Here is a 19,412-nt window from a genome sequence, read left to right on the forward strand (position 1 = left end):
GCTTTATTCTGTGACCCTGGGACTTTCTCTAACCTTCCAGTCCTCAAAAAGCTCAGAATGCACTGTCCTTGGGGTAGCTGGTGGACAGTGGCCAAACCCAGTTCTAACAGGAGGGATGCCTGGAAAACGCCCCTGCCCCAGAAATCTCTGTCAGTGTGGTCAGGCTCCGCCCGGAGACAGTGTGGTCAGGTCATGGTCTCAAGCTGTTCCACAGCCTCCTGTAGCAGGCACCTCAGTGTCTCTGGGCTGCTTTTAACAAAAACATCACAGACTGAGTAGGTTACAGACCAGAACCATTTATTTCTCACAGTTCCAGAGACTGGGAAGTCCAACATCAAGATGCCACCAGACTGGGGGTCTGGTAAGTCGTCCTCCGGGTTGGGGGTGGTGCCCTCTCACTGTGTCCTCACTTGGTGGAACGGGCCAGGTTGTTCTCTGGGGTCTTCTCCGTAAGGGCTCCACCCTCATCACCTAATCACCTCCGAATACCACCCCCAGCTGGCCATATGAATGTGGGGGAGACACGAACATGGAGGGAGGCTGCAGTCTGCAGAGGGCCTGGCACCGGCGCCAGGGCTGACCCGTTCTCGCTTTGCTCTGCAGCCCGCAGTCGGAGCCTGGAGCTCCCAGCCAGACCCGCGGGCTTCCCAGCTGAGCACACAGCTGAGAGAGGGCCCAGCACTGCCGCCCCACTCAGGTAGGGCACCTGGCTATGCGGGCGGGTGGGGGCCTGAGCCCCGGGACTGGCACAGCTGCCGCCCTCTTAAGCCCAAGCTCTGGAGGCTCAGACCTAAGCTGCTAGGGTGTAGGGTAACCCCCATATTTGAGACCCTTGGCAATAGAAAATCCTAACACCTACCCCATCAGGTACAAACCTCTGGTTCCCTCTCCCCACAGATTCCATGGCTCTCCCCTGACCTCCTCACTGAGGGAGATGGCTGTGAGTGCCGACAGCCAGCCGCAACTCTTGGAGTTCCTACAGGCTGCAGGCCCGGCCCAGGAACCTGCCCACGGCTCCCACTGCCTTTCCCGCCCAGGCCAGACCCAAGGTAGGACATCCCCGGCGTCTGCACATCACTCACTCCTTGGTCTCCTCTTCCTGTCCAAGACAGAAGACAGGGCTGGCCGGCAACCTATCTGGCCTGCACCCGGCCGCCTCTCCTGCTCCAATGGGCAAGGGGAGCCTTACTGTCCTAGAGCCGGGCAGAAATCAGCACCCCCCACAACACCCACATAGTCTCGCAGAGACAGACACCCCGTGTCAGGCCGGAGGAGCACTCCCAGCACACCAGAGGGCTGCATGGCTGCGGTCTCTGGTAGTAGGCAAGCCTGCTCCTGCAGGGCCCACAGGCTCCGCTTCAGGATTCTGAGAAGGTGCTGAATGAATAGGCCTTGACCTGGATGGTGGCTTCTAAGGATCCCAGGGCTGCCATTTTTTCTGGTGTGACACTAACCACATGCCCGGAGCAGGGCCCAGGCATCAGTAGGCCAGAGCAGACAGGGGGAGTTGGGTCACAAGAACCCGTTCTCTCCCATCCACCTTCCGCGCACTAGGGTCAGTCCTGCAGCTGCCTGTCAGCTCTCAGTATCCACCTCCCACAGCCGCATTAGAAGGTAGAATGTTCTAAGGGAGGCCTGGCCCTAAGTTCATTCTGCCTCCCTGTTCCAACAGGTCTGGACCCTGAAGCAAACCCTAAGGTGGCAGCAAGCCTCAGGGCTACAAACCAGGACAACCTCTAGGGGACCAGCACGAGACTCTGCTACCAGGCCCAACGTCTGGACTAGACGGTTCCTTGGTGAGAGGCAGCCCTCAAAGATCACCACTTGCTGCAGTAGGCCATTCACGTGCGTCCCTGTGGCTCCTCTGATCCCAGGTGTGGCCACCCCTACTGTGGGACAGGAAGCAGCCATCTGACTGGGGGAGGAGGACAGGGGTGCTGGCTGCCACTGCCTGTGAGTCCACTCACCTGCGCAAGGCCAGGGTTCCAGCAGCAGAGACCCCGCGGCCAAATTGGCCTCCCCCTGCTTAGAAAGGGTAGCCCCAGCCGGGTAGACGTGGCCTGCTCTTCAGCAGTGGTCCGGACGGACCCGCTCGCTAGCTCTGTAAGGGGCCTGGGGAGAGCTGTTTCAAACCGGTCCTTATTAAGTGTAACTGAGAGCACAGAATGACCCGTCCTTACTTGGCAGCAATGACAGATCACCTGTTCCCACCTCACATTTATACGTGCCTCTGATACATAAACCGCTCTATTGCACTCTGTACAGTTACTTACTCAAGATAGCAAGGGGAAACGGCCCCAGGGCTTCGAGCGCTTATGCAAATAGGGTCAATACTGCTTTGGGCTCAAGCCGTTGTCCCCCATGTCGACCTCAGGCAACCACAGAACCCCTGAATGTTCTCCCTGCTTGAAGAGGGGGCTATCTGCGGCCTGAGACATGGCCCAGCGCTTTTAACACCCTCAGGCTCCCCGCATGTGTCTGTGGCAGGGTTGCTGGTGGCCCCGTCAGGGGGGTGGTGGGCACATACCCTGCCAAAGCCCCGCAGAGGGTGAGGCGGCCACAGCTAGGCCTCCAGGCCCCAGCGGCTCCGGCACACGTGGGGAGCAGTGTCGGCCCCAACGCTCCCCGCCCACCTGGGTCTTCTGGGTGTGAGTCCTGATGGGCGGGAGGGGAAGGGGGCCCGGGCCGCCCCCCCCCGCCCTCACTGGGGTTGGTGCCGCCGGCGCTGCCGCCTCCGCTGTACGGCGCCCCGCAGGGCCTCCAGCAGCTGCTCCTGGTTGTTGCAGATGTTGTAATGGGTCAGGCGGAGCAGCTTGTCCGTGTCTTCCGAGCTGTAGGTCAGCTTCGAGTAGTGGTAGGGGGAGTCAGAGGAGGACAGGTTCACCTCCCCGGCCTCCTTCTCCTCAGGGGTCCGCGGGAGGCCTGGTGGAGAGAATGGAGCTGGGCAGGGCTGGGGCTCCTGGGGGGAGAGGCAGGAAGGCTGGAGGGGGTCGGACAGGGGCTCACCAGGGGCCGAGTAGTGCCGGAAGGAGTCATCGACCAGAGGGAAGTGCAGCACAGCGGGGGCGTCGGGGCAGTCTGGATCCAGAAACAAGTGGCACTCGCGAGGCTGACGCCGCTCCTCAGGGCTGGGTGAGATGGGCGGGAAAGGGATGCCCTGCTCCTGGCACAGCCGGCCCAGAAGCTGCAGCTGCTGCATGGCAGAAAGAAGGGGTGTCAGAGCCCGGGGCTCCTCGGTGTCTCCAGCACAGGGCCAGCTGAACGTGGAGGTCAGCTGAGGCACCTGGGACTCAGTGGCCCGATGCCAAATCCAACCCAGGCAGAACCACAGGGTCAGGCCAGACTTAGGCGAGTGCTCCCACCCTGACAGCCTCCCTGCGGCAGCTCCGTGGCGAGGGGCTGCTAACGACTCCCAGGTTCTGCAAGATGCTCCACTGGACCAACACAGAAACTCACAGCAGAGAGTTCCAGAGGTCCAGGACCAAACCGGGGAGAGGGGCAGGGGCCGCAAATGTAAAACACACTTAAAAACCTCTCCCTGTCACTCTAACTTCCTGTGCAGAGTCCGTTCGCCTGGTGGTAAATTCATAGGCTCCACAATTCAGAGGACAGCATGGTGTCCCTGTCTCAGGCCCTAAGGAAACCTGGACCAGAAACCGGACTCTAAGATCGAGGTCCCTGGAGGCAGGAGCCAGGATATCAGCCCAGGCCTGGGGTCACCACTGCCTTCCAACCCTACCCCCCAGCCCACCTGAAAGGCTCCTTCCAGGTTGTAATCCAGCGACAGGACGAGGTCCACATCCCGTGTGGGCCGCAGGAGGGGCGGGAAGCTGGTGTTGATAAGGTAGCCAACATCCAGCAGACAAAGGTGGGGCTCCGCAGGTGTCAGCTGGTTGGGAAGCCCATCCAGTTTGGTGGCTGGAAAGGTTAGGGGGATGGGGTGGAAAAGCAGCTGTCATTGGTGCTGAGGGCACCAGACCCCTCTAGCCTAACGCTAACTCCCTGCTACTGGTAGAAGCCAGTTCTGCCCTCTGGTCCCTGATCTCTCCTGCCAAAGTAGCCCTGCCACTTCCCAAGTCCCCACAGATGGGCCCTGATCCACAATATAAGGACAGGACAAAGGGTTGCCGGTCTAGGCAGCCCAGTGAACTAATCTTAAAGGAGCTTGGGGCCCAGGGGTTGGAGGGTAGGGGTGTTTGAACCAGGGACACAAGGCTCAGGTGGCCATAGGCAGACCCTGGAGAGCTGGGACGAGGGAGAGAAAAGATACCCTTCCAGGTGGAAAAGTAAGGATGATGGAAATAGTCCTTGTGGAAATGGAGACCCCGCAGAAAATTGTGGGTGGCCTGGGCCAGTGGGCGCCACGTCAGAAGGTCAGTGAAAAACTCAGCAATCCTGCCAGTGCCCATGGGAGGCTCTTCTATTTTCAGAAGTGGGACCTGCTCCTTTTCTGCACAGTCAAGAAAGGGAAAAGTGGAGCATCTTTTAGGAAATGGGGACCCCTAAACTTTTACCCCAGCTTCTGTGGACTCCCAAAGGCCACCCCACCATCCCCCAGGTATGCCAGTGGCTGCCTCTCCAGCTCCTTACAAGGAGCCCGGGCACCTACCCAGGTTGGCCTGATCCTGTGCCCAGCGGTCCCAGAACTGGCTGGGCTCTGAGGCCCAGTATAAGCTGTCCTGGAGGTTGGCTGCATACAGGTTGCTCCAGATACCTGAGAGAAGGAACATGAGGGGAACAGAGGGGACACGAAGGGGAGAGTCCCCCACCCCATCACAACCTGACCCTTCCCCACAGCTCCTAGACCAGGAAACGTCCCCGTGACTGAACCAACAGGTAGAGGCCTGCCATCTTCCCCAGGCCCATTCTCCCCACTACCCCCTGCTTCCCTAACCTTCCAGGTACCCCCACCTCACCTTCAAGGAAGCAGATTCGGGACTCAGGAAGCCGCTTGGTCAGGCGCCCCATGAAGAACTCAGAGCCAAAGAGCTCAGAGGGGATGAAGGCCCCGTATTTGGGAAAGCCGACCTCATAGGGGGAGAACTCGCACCACTCTGTGAGAAGACCGCACAGTTTCACTGTGGGGTTCAGAACCCCAGGACCCTCATCACCACAGGCTTCACATCAAGGCAACTGGTGACCCAGAGGCTCAGGCTGGTTGCAGGCACCCTGAGCATGGACCTAACCCCTCCCAAAGCCTGAGTGACTCTGGCAAGCATGGGACCTGGCCCCGAAGGGGGGTGGGTGTACCACCCATCTCCACACAGAGGCCCAGCTCCCCCTCACCCTGCCAGCCACGAGAGCGCAGCTCTCAGGTCCAGGGCTACTCACCTCCAAACTCAAAGGTGGCTAGGTTCTTCTCCTTGGTGTTAAGGGCACAGTAGATGGGCAGAGGGTTCTGGCCATGACTCAGGGCCTCCCGCTGGTCTGAGAGTGTGTGGTCATGGGGCTGGTGGAAGGAAAGGATCTGGACCAGGAGCTGTGGCTTTCTGGTGCCTGAGACCTTTCCCACCCCTGCTGCCGAGGGCCGCTCCCCATCTTCACACCATGCCCTGGCCACACCCCTCCCCGCACCTCATCGTGCAGCAGTGCCTCGCTGATGAGGGCCCACAGGTTGGTGAAGCAGGTGGGGTGGCCCAGGCGGGCACGCTCGGCCAGCTCCTCCCGGTACCGCTGCAGCTGGCTGGGGGCGAGCACACCCAACTTGCTCTTGGTCACCTGTGTCTTCAGGGACTCGGTGGGCCCTGCCAGGTCCTTCTGAGACCATTCTGGGTCCTCATAGAGGTTGGCCAAAGCCCTGGGAAAAGCCAAAGCCCAGGGGGTCACTGCACACCACGGGCTCTCTATCCTAGGACAACAGGCTTGCAGGCACCTTCCAACAGTGCCATTGAGCAGGTTCCCCTCCGGCACGGCCTCTCTCCCAACTGTTCAGAAGCACCGACGGGGTCTACGAGAGCCTTCCCACCACCACCCCCGGACTCCTGCCCTCAACCTGCCACCTGCTCACCAGGTGGAGCCCGAGGCCCCTGTGATGTAGGAGATGCAGTCCAAGAGACCCAGCTCCCTCAGTCCCGCCAGCTGCCCGTAGAGGGAGACCATCGCCCGGATCCCACCACCGGTGGCCATGACAGCTACCACGGGGATCTGGATGAGAGAACAGCCAGGCCAGTCAAGACCGGATCAGGGCTCTTGGAACCAGTTCTGGTGAGGCCTGCAGAGGAGCATCTCATCAGAAGTAGCCTCTTAAGAGCTGGGCTTGTCCGGTTTTAAGAACTCCAGGAAAGATAGACAAGTTCCAGGCCACACCTCCTCACCCTTAGCCCCTAGGGAGTCTGGTGATCACTTTCTAAAAGCCCCACGGCCACCTCAAAAGTCTCCATACAGCCACCCCTTCCCTCTCGGAAAGAGATGCCCCGAGCTGATCGGAACCTCCAGGGGCTGCCCCCGGGCCAGCGGGCAGCCCTCAGCCTGCATGTCTCATTGATCAGTCAGATGGGACCCAAGTCCCAACACCTGGACCAGACCGAGAATCAACAAACAAGGAGAAGGAAAACTAGCTGGGGCAGGGCTGGGGGGGGCAGTTAACAAGCTCCAGGTGCCTCTTGCGATGCTCTGCATCTGATGGCAACAGGTTCCTGAAGACATCACATGAGAGGGAAGCAGAGCAGGGCAGGCAGACAGGAGGCAGGGCCCAGCTGTGCTCTGGCGAGGAAATAATCATTCAGCTCTGCACCCGAGCAAGCCCATCCGACGCAGCCCGCGCAGACCTCGTCTTCCCGCAGGTCGTCATCCAGCTGCAGGGCCTGTTTCAGGGCTCCGGCCACCACCTGCTTCCTCCTGCTCAGGAAGGCCTGCTCCTCCGCACAGAGGCCACAGCCCAGCCGCACCGCCAGCTCCCCCGGTCTGGAGGGGGGAGGAAGGGACTATGAGGCAGCTCCAGGCCTCATCACAGAAAAGCAAGCTGGGTCTGCCTCCCCTGAGAAACGCACTGCCAACTCTTGCCCCTCTCCTCACCCCTCACCCCTGCCCGGACTAAAGCGTGAGGCGTGTGGATGTGAGGGGGGAGAAGGTGAACCTGGACCCGTGTGGGAGGGAACACAGGGAATGCAACAAAGTGGATTCACAGGACTAGAAATGCTGGTGCCTAAAAACGCCCAGGTTGCACATAGGCCCGTGGGTGGGTCGCGCCACCACGGATCTACTTACCCCCCCCACCCAAAAATGACTCCAGAAAAGACAAGAAAGTGCTCCCCCCTCTTCATGGTGAGAAGCTAGTCTCCCAGGCATGTGAAGAAGAGCCAGGGTGGGGGACTCCTCTTGTCTCATGAAGGTTAGCTAAGGTCCACCCACAATGGCTGCCACCCAAAGGGAGCACGATTTCTCTCCTCCGGTAGTTCCCTTGCCCTCTCTCTTGTCTCAAGCTCAGGTGGCAGCCTGCTTCCCCCCCACCCCCACCCCCAGCCCTGTCTGGGGCTGGGCTCTCACCCTTCTTCTTTTCTCAGCTCCACTCTCATCAGGGGTTCCTGGAAACCATGAATACCGTTCACAAAAGCTGGCCACCACGTTCCTCTCATACCAGCCCAAGCCACACCCTATGATGCCCCCCGTGCTCCCTTGGGCCTCTGGCCATCTCCACAGAGGCAAGGCCTGAGGCTTGAAGGCAGGGCTGCTCAGAGGACCCCTTCTCCCCAAAGACCGCAGCTCCTACCAAAGCAAGCCACCTCTGCAAGGCCTAGGGCCCAAGCCCGGCCCATGCTTCTGCCATTCTTCCTCTGGGTGTTCAAGTACCTGGGATGTAGGGAAGACAAGCCTCACCACTTGGCCAGAGGGCAAGGCCCGTAGGGGCACCTTCAGCTGCTCTTGAGGGGCATCCTGCAGGAGGATGAAAGAAGACCTCAGAAGACCCTTTGGTTCCAGCAAAGACCTCACCCATTGCCCCAGGGAGTGACAAAGCAGCAGGAAGAGGGACAGGAGGCCAACGTTGACCCCACCCTCTTCCCAGGATGCCTGATTCTGCCAGAGAATGATGGGGCGAGGGATGGGGCTCAGCAAGAGCAGAGGGAGCAGCTAGGAGGAAGTGGGGACGGAAGGAGGGAGAAGACCCCACAGGCCCGGCCTCTTATGCGGGAGCAGCACAGTACCTGCAGAAGAACACCCAGCTCCTGCTCCCAGCATGCCGGGCAATGGAAGCGGAAGGGGCCAGCGCCCACGGAGGCCTCCTGTTGACCCTCACAGGACCCAGGAACCACAAGCTGAACTCTGCCCTCTGACTCTGGAAACAGGAACCAGGGCAGAGAGGCTGCGAATAAGATCTTGGCCCACAGAGGCCCAAGGCTGTCTTGCATAAGGGGCCTGAGGGACACCTCCCTACCCCCGCTGCGAAGGGGGGCACAGGCCCAGGCTGGGAGATGAAGTCCCCACCACAGCCCCTCTGAGGACTAAGGGGACAAGCTCAAGTCCTGGGGAGCCCCAGCATGGATTTGCCCCTAACCTCTACTGCTGCCTGTGAGAGCTGAGTGCAGACTAATATAAGGTTCCTTCCAGGGTCCCCTTAGGGGAAGACAAGGGCAGAGGGCTAGGGGCTATCCTAGTAGGTTGGGGACTTACGCTTCTGGTCCCCTGCCTCCTCCAGTCGAACTTGCAAGCAGAAGAGCTCCCGGGCCTGTGTCATTAAGAAAGTCCCTCAGACTCAAAGTCCTCCCTGTCAGAGGCCCCCGCCCTCCCAGTACCCTGGTTTTGGTCCTTAGCACTTTATTACGTTGGCCCTGAGTCACCAAACATTTGCTTGAGGTTGTATCCTTTGGAAGAACAGAAATCCCAGGGCCCCCCAACTCAGCCCTACCCCCAAATCCCCAATGGGGGCCCAAGCTTCAGGCCCAGGAAAGAGGGCATGAGGGAGGGGTTCTGGACTCACCACCAGGATGCCATTGCTGACAAGCTGCTCAGCACAGTCTGTTCTGGAAAGAGCCACCAGTGACCCTCAGTGCAAGTCCAGCTTTCCAGGTTCTCACCCCTCGAGGAGGACATGACATCCCCCCACCATCACTGGATGTCTCCCAGGGAAGGGTGTCAGCTCTGGATGTGCCGGGCTCTGTCCTTCCCCAAAAGAAACACTCCTACCCAGGAATCACCCCATTACCCCTGACTCACAGTCTCTGCAGCCGAAATTCAACTTCTAGCCACTCCTCACCCTGGAGAAATAAAGAAGCAAGTTAGAAAGGGTGAGGAGTGTGTGTGTAGATTTCAGTGCAGATGCCAACTAGGGCTCCTGGGGCCCCAAAGGTGGGGAGAGCCAATGTCCACCTCCAGGTTGCCTGTCCACCTTCTCTGGGTGGCTCCTAGAAAGCTGTTCTTGGCTTACGGGCCAAGAAAGAGGGTCGGAGACGGGACTGTTCCCCAGGGACAGCAGCTCCTGGCTGACCGCGGCCTCTGGAATGCTGGGGAAGCCTGGACCATTCACTGGAGAAGAGGGCCATGTGCCCAGCTCTCCTCCAGAGCATCTCCCCTCCCTAAGCAAGGCCCACTGCTACCCTGTGCACAGCCTTGCCTGAGGGTTCAGTGAGAAGCTCTCTCGGCGGAAGTCCCCAGCCTGCAAAGTCCCCAAGTCAAATAGCACTGACAACACGGGGTCATCACTGGTCAGAAGGTCCTGGTCAAAGACTTGCAGCTGCAAGACATTCTGGAAGGGAAGAGAGTGAGGAGCCGCAGGAAGGAGGAGTGGAGTAGGAAGGTGAGCGGGACCAGAGCATGGACCGAGGGCTGGCAGGGACAGGGGGCAGGGCAGGGCAGGGGCTGACCCCTGACCCACCTTGAGCTGGCTGTGGATTCGAAAGCGAAAGCTCTGATTCCAGATGGGGTTTCTGCTGTTCTTGACCGTGCGTGTCTGGAGCCTGTGGCTAGAGGCTGTGGGCAGCCACAGACTCACATAGCAGTCAGAGGGGGTCACTGTGGGAAGGAGGAACAAGTGCCTGATGGCCAAGAGCCCTACCCTGCCCAGCTGCCCAGAGTCCATGACCTTCCATCACAAGCAGCTCTGGGAGCCTGGAGACCCACGGAATGGGGCTAGGTCAGGAGACAAGAAGAGCAGAGGCAGAGATGCCACCCGACATTCCACCCAGCACCGCCTCTTGGCACCCTAAGACCCCCTGCACGCCCAGCCCTGGAGACTCTTCCCACTGGCCCTGTCCCACTCTGAACCCAGCTACAACGGCACTGTCCTCCTTGGGCCCAGCACTCACCTAGGTCCTTCGAGGGCAGGCCATGGGCCTGCAGGACACGAACAGTGAGCAGGCAGGTCCCAGGAACCCTTGCCTGCAGAGGAGGGAGAGGACAGGCTTGCTGCAGGCTGCTGAGCCCAAAGGAGACAAAGGTCAAAGAAGAGGGCAGGGAGACCCCTCCAGGACTAATGCTGAACCAAAGGTACCAGCCCTGCCCAGCCACATGGCTGCCCCCCACCCATCAGAGTCCTGAACGGAAAGGCAGCTACAGCAGCTCCCCATGATGCCTGCCGACTTACACAACACTCTGGGCTGGCCCTGGTCCACGGGCTTTATGTACATTAATTTGTTTAATCACACATAGTCCCTACGTGTAGGGACTACTTATTATGACCAATCCCACAAGGAACTTGCCTGAGGTCCAGGGCCAGGATTGGACCAGGCTGGCTAGACTCGCTGTCAATCCCACACTTACCTGCTTCCAGTTCCTGCTATAGTGTCCTTCAGTCTTTCCACCCCACATCCCCAGCTAACCCTCGCTAAGCAGCCTTGAGGCTGGTCTTGGGTGGCAGGAGGCCTGGGGGATGTAAGGCTACAGAGAGAGGGGAAGGAGCGTGTTAGGACCCAGCCTGGCCTCAGGCCCCTTGCTGGGGCTGCTCCCCTGGTTGAGCAGCTTACACGGAGACATGCTCCAGTTAAGCAAGCCCTCTATTTGGAGAAGGAGTGAAGAGCACAGACTTGGTTTCAGACAGCCTCTCCACCCCTGGCCAGGAATCATTTCTGGAAATGGGCCTTCTGCTTGAGTAGGAACAGCACTTAGCAGCTCACACCACCCACAGGTTTTCAGGTCCTCCAGGTGCTACAAAGTCGGGCTAAAGAGGGTCCCCAGGCAGGTCCATCCAAACCCACAAAAATGGATCTGGGGATTTAAACCACGGGAAGTGTGCCAGAGAAGCCTGTACCAGCTAATCCTTTTGGCCTTCAGCCCTGCCTCAGAAGGGTCCTGATGGGAGTCCAGGGGCAGAGCTGGGGAAATTCATCTGTCAGTGTCCGCCCTGGGGCCCCCACACTCCAAGCAACTGAGCCGGGAGCACTGGAACAGCCACTTCCTGGGAGCCTGAGTTCTCAGGGCCCAAATCCATGGGTCCAGGACTCTGTCTGGAACCCATCTCTAGGGCAGGAAGCCCTGACCCAATGCTGGCAAACTCCCCTCTCTACACCTGGAGACACCCACAGCTCCCCTTAAGAAACAGCATTAACTGGGGGGGGGGGGGCACCTGGGTGACTCAGTTGGTTAAGCATCCGACTCGATTTCAGCTCAGGTGAGATCCAGCCACAGGCCCACGCGTGTCAGGCCCCACAGGTCAGGCTCTGTGCTCAGTGGGCAGTTGGCTTGAAATTCTCTCCCTCTGTCCCCCCCTCCCCCGCCCCACACACATACTCTCTCTCAAATCAACAAATCTTTAAAAAATAAAGATATGAAATAGCATTAACCAGGCCCCAGAAGGACCGAGGGTCAGAGTGGGGGTCTGGTGCCCTAGCAGGTCTTACCAGAGCCATGAGGCCGACTGTCCTCAAGAGCCACGAATGGCAGGCGGTAGATGCAGGACCAAGGACTGCTGGCTTTTTAACCCAGAGCCAGTGATGAACCAGCTGGCCCCAAGCTCCTCCCCGGTCCCTCCCAACTGCCTCCACTCCACCCAAGCCTCACACCCACTCCAGGACAAGCCACCTGCCGAGGAAATGAGGAACCTTAAACCTATAGGGAGACCCAGACACCCCTGTGAGAGGCGCCTACCACCCATGAAGACCCACTCCCTCCAGCCGTCGCCATCAACACCTACCCCACCCAGCCCCGCTCTCGTGCCTGGACCCAGAAGGGCCACTGACGTCCAGAAAGCAGGGAGTGGCAGCAGCAAGTAGAAGAGTCTCATCCCCTGTCGCAGGGTCTTTCACAACCTCCAGTGTCAGTAGGACAGGAATGCCCAGAGCTGACTGAAGCACTTGGCCAACCTGAATGGCCCAGATCCATCACAACCTGGCAGGGGTGTGGTTTGTTCCACGAAACAGCCCTCTCAAGCTGCATCCACAGCTGCCTCCACCTCGGAGCTGGGTGGCCAGGATGATGAGGCCTCTGGGTGGCATTCGGGGAAGGGGGATCTTGCAGGTCTGGGTGGGTGCAGGGGTTTCTGTCCCCTCCTACCTGTCCTTGTTGTGGGAGAAGCAGGGGTGACCCTCGGGGCCCCGGACCCCACCAGCTGCCCTGGAGCTGGAGGACAGCAAACAAGGCCAGAGCAAAGCTCGGCACAGCTTTAGGGCCAAGTCGGCAAGGTCCGCTTGCCCTGAGAGGGGCTGCGATGGCTGTCACAGGTAGAGGGGTCTTGGCAGCAGAGAGTTCCTCGGGCTCAGGTCTGGACCCAGCCCTCAGCCGCAGAATAACCCTGAAATGTTTACCTGAACCTTCCAGCCCTCACCAGACCACAGAAGACAACTTCGAGAGGGAGTCTCCACACACGTGAATCACAGTCACCTTTTATTGTGCATTCCCTCCGTGCCAGCCCTTATGGTCCTTACACATCTCTCTCCGAGCCTCACAACACCCCGTGGGGTAGGAAGCACCATTTTCTGTTTTACAGACAGGACACCAGTGCTCCAAGGTGGTAGGCTGCCCAAGGCCACGGTGCCAGTGACAGGCGGCACTGCATCTGAAGCCCATGCCTCCCCCGGGACAGGCTGCTGCCTCACTTGCGTGGCAACTTCCTGGGAGCCCACACCCAGACCAGTCTGACACCTCTTGATCGCCTCCCCAGATTCTCCATCGCTGATCCCAAGCTGAGCTGGGCTGGCAGCCGGCATACTTTGCTTCTGGAAGTGACCTGGCCAGGGAGGGACACGACCTTTGCCACCAGTTTTTGTAGGCAATGTTCACCAGGGCTCCATCAGTCGAGGCCCGAGGCCTTAGTAAGGGAGTCGAGCAGCTGGAAGTAACTGTACTTAAGGTCATACTCCATGTCATACCAGTAGTTCACTGTGGGGAAAATGGAGACCTGAGCATGAAGGTCCCCCTCGTTACCTACTGCCTCCCCAACCCATCCCCCAGCTGCCCTGATGGGTAGCTCCTCACCAGCGATGCAGCCATGGGACTGCTGGACGTGGTGGAACCAGAGGGCTGGCAGGTAGAGCATCTCACCGGCCTGCACGGTGCAGCAAAGGGCCCGGGCCTGACTGTAACTGGGGTACCGGGCCAGATCTGGAGCCAGTGGGTCCAGGGGGATCCAGGGTACCTGGGGACACAACGGATGCCAGGGAGGAGGCCCAAAGCCCCAAGGCCCTCCAGCTCTGTCCCTTCCAAAGGTAAACACCACAAGCCCTGCCCTGTTCAGCACTTAGGGATCTTTCAGAGTCAGGTCTCCCCAGCTCTACTGTGCCTGCTCCCCAGAGACCAGGCTCCGACCCTTCCCCTACCCAGGGCCCAGGAACAAAGCAGACACCTTCTCCATGGCCTCTTCATCCACCATCTCAAAGGAGCCCTCTTCAGTTAGCTGGTAGGTTGCCGGTGTATACAGTTCTGGAACCAGAGAAAGGTGTGGGGGCGCTCAAATGGCCTGCGGCTTCTCAATTCCTCCCACTTGCTCCGAATGCAATGGAAACGCTGCGTCCACAGCACAGGCCTGGCGCACCAGCCCGCCCAGGGTCCTCGCTGCCCTCCCTCTACCTTGGGCCACCCGCTCTCCAGCCCCTGCGGGCTGAGTCCCATACCATAGGGGATGAAGGGCCGGTCGCTGGGTGGATGTAGCAGGAAGCGTTTCTCCCCTGAGACCACACAGTAGAGGTTCTCATAGTGGTCTTTATGTACTGCCAATACAAAGAAGGCCCAGTGGGCAGAGTTAGGAGGGAGAGACGGTCACATTCAGGGCCCTGCACCCAAGACAGATGTGACAGATGGTATAACAGAAGAGCACAAAGCAGGCACAAGGGGATGCTGAGGAGTCGGGCAAGCATTCAGCATTTCAGATCTCTGCCCACCAAGGACTTGATGCTCACCAGGCCCTGGGCTCATCTCTACCAAGAGGGGAATTCAAGCAAACAGGGTTCTCCTGAGTTCACCCCTGACCCAGCTGGCCTTCGGAGAACTTTCTAGAGTCCTAGAAGAAATAGTGCCCTCCACCCCTTATGCCATGGGACCTTCCCCAACCTGAGCTATTGGGAGGCCCTCTGTCGTATCCAAACCCCAGAATCCCAGAAGAAATCTTAAAGAACAGTCAGTCTAACTTCCATCCAGACTCAATCTTCCACTCTGGGCCTCCTCTGCCCTCCTTCCCCCACCTCTGTATCCCTTTGACACCTACAAGATGTCACTGCAGTTGCCTCCCCCAGCCAGAAGTTCACAGCATCAGGCATCCTTCCTGTAGGTCAGAGGTAAGAGAGTGACTTAAGAGGGACCATCCTCAAAGGCCAGGCTGGGAATAACCACCATACAGTGATGCCGGACCAGAGCCTCGGGGGGACCAGAGGCTCACACAGAGAAAACAGGGAGAAGGGGCAGAGGAGGGTGAACTCCAGGAGGGTCCTCCTCCCCTGGGGTAGAGAGGAGGATAGCAATGTTCAGTAGTTCAATTCAAAGTCATGGCCTGGAGACTTGACTGTTTAGTGCACAGCTCCTGACCCTGACGGGCCAAGAGCGTGAGCCAAGTCATCACTAAAAGGAGAAGGAGCAAGCAGAGCTGACTCCTTCCTTCCCATTTCTTCCCTGCCCGGCCGATGCCTTCACTTACCCAGTGCCTCGGAGGCCCAGGGCACGTGGGACTCTAGATCAGGCAGCAGCTGGGGCAGCTCGGTGGGCAGGTTGGAGCACTGCTTCTGCACATAGAGGACTCCCGGGTGCTGGGCCTGGCCCTCTAGCACATCCAGCACGCAGCTCAGGGGCAGACGGCGCTCGGCAGGCATCACAAAGCGGTTCCCTCGTACAGCATCCGCGTAACCATCCGGGGTCACGGCCACACTCACCTCTGTGGAGCCCACTGTGGCTCTGGAGGAAAGGACTTTCAGCCCATACCCGGATACCACGAAGTACCACCCAACACCCCCCAGGGGAGCCCCCACCTGAGATAGGGGAGAGACCACTTCCGCAGAGCTGGCCAGTGCTGCAGGGCATTACGGATGATGCAGGGCCTATTGGGGCAGACCCAGTCTCGGTAGAACTGGAGTGGAGTGGGGGGCTTGTCCAGGTAGGGCACAGCAAGAGGCACACTGAGCTCTGAGAGAAAGAGGGGGGTGGGGGGCTGAAGCCAACCGCACCCAGTTGCTGCCCCAGTGTTTGCATAAGAGATGCCCTCCCTGGGCAGGACACACTGTTACCACTGGATAATGCCCACTGATGACCAAGGAACCCTGAACAACCAGGAACTGAAGAATGAGGGAAATTTAAGGGAGAAAGCGTGAAGCACCCACAAACACACCAAGATGGGCCATAAGAGTCCACAGGGCCAGAAGATGCTGCCAGCCCCCAACCCAAACCCTCCTTGAGACCATGTCCAGCCCTGTACGGTGAGCCCTCGGCTTTCCCACTCTGCAGGGCCCAACCTCCCGGCAGCCATTAGGGAAGGCAGCCATTTAGGCAGTGCAGGAAGCTCCAGAATGAATACAGCGGAGGCCCCAAGGCCACAGGCTGGTGTGGGTGAGTCAAGACTCTGGAAAGCACCCTCCCAACAGTGATACTCACTGAGCACCTTGAATGTACTCAGTACTTGATTTGGCCCATGTGGAGGTATCAAGTGGTGATCCTACTGTCATCTCAAGAAGATTACAACCCAAGTGGGGACACAGGCTGCCACACGAAACCATAAGAGGAAAGGGAGGGGCCCGACTGTGTTTTGGATCCTACTGAACAGCATCACCATCCTCGGACACCCAGCGCGACCACATGCATTTATGCAGGTTGTGCAGTATGCCACCCGCGCAGATGTCTACAGTGGCCCTGTGTCCCTTCTCACAAATCTACTCTTTTTGGCTCTTCCTCCTCCTTCACTACAGTCACCCTACCAATGGTCCCGAAGTTCTATGGATTCTACCTCCTCTGTCTCTCAAACCACCCCCTCCTTTGCTCTGCTGGTATCTACTTTCAGACTACCTCCTCGGGTCCTCAAATGTCACTTCAATGAGGCTTCCTTCCCTGGCGACCCTTTTAAATTGGAACCCATCCCCAACAATCCTACACCCCTTCCCTTTTTTCCTTCTTTCTCCCTTTCGTTCATCACCATGTAACACACTGTGCATCTCACTTAGCAAAAACTGTTTATTGGTCTCTCTTGCTAGAATAGAATGTAAGCTCCAGAAGAGCAGGGATACAAGTCTTGTTCATTGTTGTATCCCCAGGACCTAGAATGGTCCCTAACACACAGCAGGTGCTCAGCAAATATTGGCTTAATGATTGGAAGAAAGTCTCCCACATCTCCTGGCTGGCTGGTTGCTGCAGTCAACTAACTGGTTTCCTTGGCTTAATTCCACTCCCTCTCAAGGCATCCCTCACCCTGGCCCCAGTCATCTTCCTGAAATACAATTGCATCTTGTCATACCCCTCGTTAAAAAAAAAAAAAAAAAAAATCCTTTGATGGTTTATAAATTATAGTCCATCCTGGCATGCATTCAAGGTGATACATGGTCAGGCCCAACCTACTTTTCCAGTCTGGTTTCCTCCTGTCTAGTGCTAGCCCCTTACCACGCTCTCAGGTGGAGTCAAACTTTGTTCCTTCTGCTCACTCAGACTGGGATGCCTTTCTCCTGGCTTCTATAAAGGGTACACAGGGCTTGGCTTTTTAGTTTCACCTGTGAGATCTAGCCTGAACGTCTTGGCCCCAGTCGGCAGCCGCTGCACTAATTTTCACCTCTGAGGTCATGCTCTCTCTCTCTCTCATGTCAGTCTCCACACCAGTCGTCTTTGCTTTGCAGTTGGAAAGTAAATGTCTTTAGCTCAAAAATTGGAACGGAGTGGGAAGACCCTCGCAGGCCCAAGAAAACTGAAAAGGAAAGAGCTGACTCATGTGCTTGCTTCATCGTCTAGAGAGGTAAGATGGAACCTGCCAAGCAAACAAGGGAACAAGGGGAGGAAACTGGCAAAGGGCCTTCCAGTCAGGCCAGCCCATCAAAGCAGTCACGTTGGGAAGGTGATTTGGGGGGCTCTGTAAATCTCCCTATTGTTCTCACTGGGATTCTTTAAATATGTGGAAACTGCCAATCTTTTTTTTTTTTTTTACCTTTTGTATTTTCTGCAATTATTTCAGTTTTACTACCTCCAGTTAAAAGACTTCCTGTAGAGAATGGCTACTGCTCCCTCCTGAGGCTTCAATGTGAGAGAATTTCAAAAGGGATCGAAACAATTTCTTGGGCCTGACAATTCTCCTGCGAGAAATTTAACCAACAAAAATGCTTGCACATGTGCTCCAGGCACACTGGCCTTTTCACTGTTCTGTGAACACACCAGGCACACTCCCACCTCAGGGCACCTCTACCTGCAAGGCTCTTCTCTCAGATGTCTGAGCAGCTCACTCCCTTCCCCTCCTTCTTCAAGCCTGTGCTCAAATGTTGCTTTATCCAGGCAGCCCACCTACCCTATCTTATTTATACTTGGAACCCTCCCCCACCCCATACCTGGCCTGAAACCTCTTATTCTCCTTTACTTTCTTTCCCACAACACTTATCTTCTAATCCATTTCTTCTACTGTATAATTAACTCATTTAGTGTATCTAGGATTAATTGTCTCCTAACCTGGAATGTAAGGTCCATGAGAGCAGAGATTTGTTTTATTCAGTGATGTATCCTAAACACATTGATCAGAACCTCACACATTGAGGTCCTTAGTATTAAGGTGCTCAAAATATTCATTGCAGCATTAGCAAAAAGTGACTGTAAATGACCTAAACGCCTATCAATAGTAGGCTGATTCAGCAAATTACAACACTAGTTAGTACACAGGCGAGAAAAAGACTGAAGAAGAGGGACATGGGGCAGTCTTCAAGATACACAGTGCAGAAAAGTGTGTTTAACAGGCTACCACTTGTATACAAAGGAGATATATAGGCGTGTGTGTATGTGTGTCTGTGTGTAGATATAAATTGAGTATTTCTGGAAGGATGCAAACTGGGGCCTAGAATGGGAAAAATGCTTTACATTATAAATCGGTTTTTTTTTAAACCACGTGCACATGTTGCTAATTAATGGTAAAACAGAAATGGGAGGGAGGGAATCAAGGACAGAGAAAAATAAACCAAGCAGGGGAAGAGCCGGGGATTACTTGCACAGCTGCCTACAATTCTCCCAAAGCTCTGCACCAGCTCGGAGAAGTCTGTTGCTGAATAAAGCGTTCCAGCAACGCGTTCAGAAAGGGAGCATCCGACCGCCTTACGACTTAGCGACAGGAAAGGCTGGGAGGGGTAACAACAGACTACCCCATTATTCGGGACGGGCTGACTGTGGGGAACACACCAGGGGGAAGCCTGGCCCGGGCCTTGGGAGTAAAGCGAAGAGTCACCCCAGAAAGCCGCGAGGACACGGAAGCAGGGGAGCTGAGGACCCAGCACGAGGCGGGGGTAGGGCAAAAGAATGATCGAAGAAGGGCCAGCAACGAGTCAGGTGCACAGCTTCTGCACTCCTTGAGGACACGAACTAGGGGGAACCGGGGTGTCGGCGGCCCAGGAGGGTCAGGAAGCACCCGACTCGGGGCCCTGGTTCCCCGCATGCCCGAGGTCCCGCCCGCGTCCTGAGGCTGCCCGGAGGTCGACGCGAGGCCCCGCAGCCTCTGCGCGAAGCCACTCACCCCTTGCGGCGGCCGGGAATTCTCGTAATTCCCTCCGCACGGCGTCCAAAGCCGCCTCCGCCATGACGCCGCCGCCGCCGCCGCGGGACCACGCGCCCGCCCCTGAAGACTCCGCCCCGAGAGACCCCGCCCCCGCGCCGCGATTCTGCGAACCCGAGCACCTGTGAGAAGCCGCGCCTTCTCCCGCCTGCCCCACTAGCTGGCCTCCTAGTGTTAACAAATGATTGTTTATTGACGAGTTCATACATCAATACAAACGGACAAGTTAAAAACAGCCCCCACCCCGTGAGACCTGGGGAAGAGGGAAGCGCCACGGCCTGGACAAAGTATAAAAGTTATAAATAAGGAGGAGGGGGGTTCAAAACTGGGTCAGGGCAAATCT

General features: G+C 57.6%; 2 protein-coding genes across 5 annotated transcripts in view; one reads left to right on the forward strand and one right to left on the reverse strand.

Moving 5' to 3' along the window:
• SPTBN5 (spectrin beta, non-erythrocytic 5) overlaps positions 1 to 1,809 on the forward strand; it is a 45,305-nt gene extending 43,496 nt beyond the window's left edge. Inside the window, 4 exon segments of the mRNA XM_034661713.1 lie at positions 311 to 361; positions 604 to 697; positions 898 to 1,049; positions 1,673 to 1,809. Of these exon segments, the coding sequence (XP_034517604.1) occupies positions 311 to 361; positions 604 to 697; positions 898 to 1,049; positions 1,673 to 1,740 (365 nt within the window). The 3' untranslated portion in view covers positions 1,741 to 1,809.
• Positions 277 to 19,132, reverse strand: LOC100470998 (bifunctional peptidase and (3S)-lysyl hydroxylase JMJD7). Of its 4 annotated transcripts, XM_034661120.1 has the most exons (25): positions 19,031 to 19,132; positions 15,321 to 15,474; positions 14,993 to 15,246; positions 14,567 to 14,623; positions 13,977 to 14,072; positions 13,709 to 13,785; positions 10,239 to 10,311; positions 9,809 to 9,945; positions 9,548 to 9,679; positions 9,151 to 9,191; positions 8,915 to 8,957; positions 8,608 to 8,662; positions 8,142 to 8,272; positions 7,789 to 7,872; positions 7,486 to 7,523; positions 6,768 to 6,903; positions 6,008 to 6,144; positions 5,575 to 5,797; positions 5,332 to 5,449; positions 4,917 to 5,054; positions 4,610 to 4,714; positions 4,271 to 4,450; positions 3,752 to 3,918; positions 3,007 to 3,193; positions 277 to 2,922 (listed from the first exon to the last, which is right to left on the reverse strand). In XM_034661120.1, the coding sequence occupies exons 1-25, from the start codon at positions 19,092 to 19,094 to the stop codon at positions 2,702 to 2,704; spliced, it is 3,048 nt and encodes a 1,015-aa protein (XP_034517011.1). In that variant the 5' UTR covers positions 19,095 to 19,132; the 3' UTR covers positions 277 to 2,701. The 4 variants fall into 4 exon arrangements, with proteins under 4 accessions (XP_034517011.1, XP_019657617.1, XP_034517009.1 ...); XM_019802058.2 differs by lacking the exons at positions 13,709 to 13,785; positions 13,977 to 14,072; positions 14,567 to 14,623; ... (1 more) ...; positions 15,321 to 15,474; positions 19,031 to 19,132 and adding an exon at positions 11,769 to 13,159; XM_034661118.1 differs by lacking the exons at positions 13,709 to 13,785; positions 13,977 to 14,072; positions 14,567 to 14,623; ... (1 more) ...; positions 15,321 to 15,474; positions 19,031 to 19,132 and adding an exon at positions 11,769 to 13,159 and having other exon boundaries at positions 9,548 to 9,945.
• Between the last annotated feature and the right edge of the window lie 280 nt (positions 19,133 to 19,412).

The sequence above is a fragment of the Ailuropoda melanoleuca genome, chromosome 5, assembly GCF_002007445.2.
Source record: "Ailuropoda melanoleuca isolate Jingjing chromosome 5, ASM200744v2, whole genome shotgun sequence".
Lineage (NCBI taxonomy): Eukaryota > Metazoa > Chordata > Mammalia > Carnivora > Ursidae > Ailuropoda > Ailuropoda melanoleuca.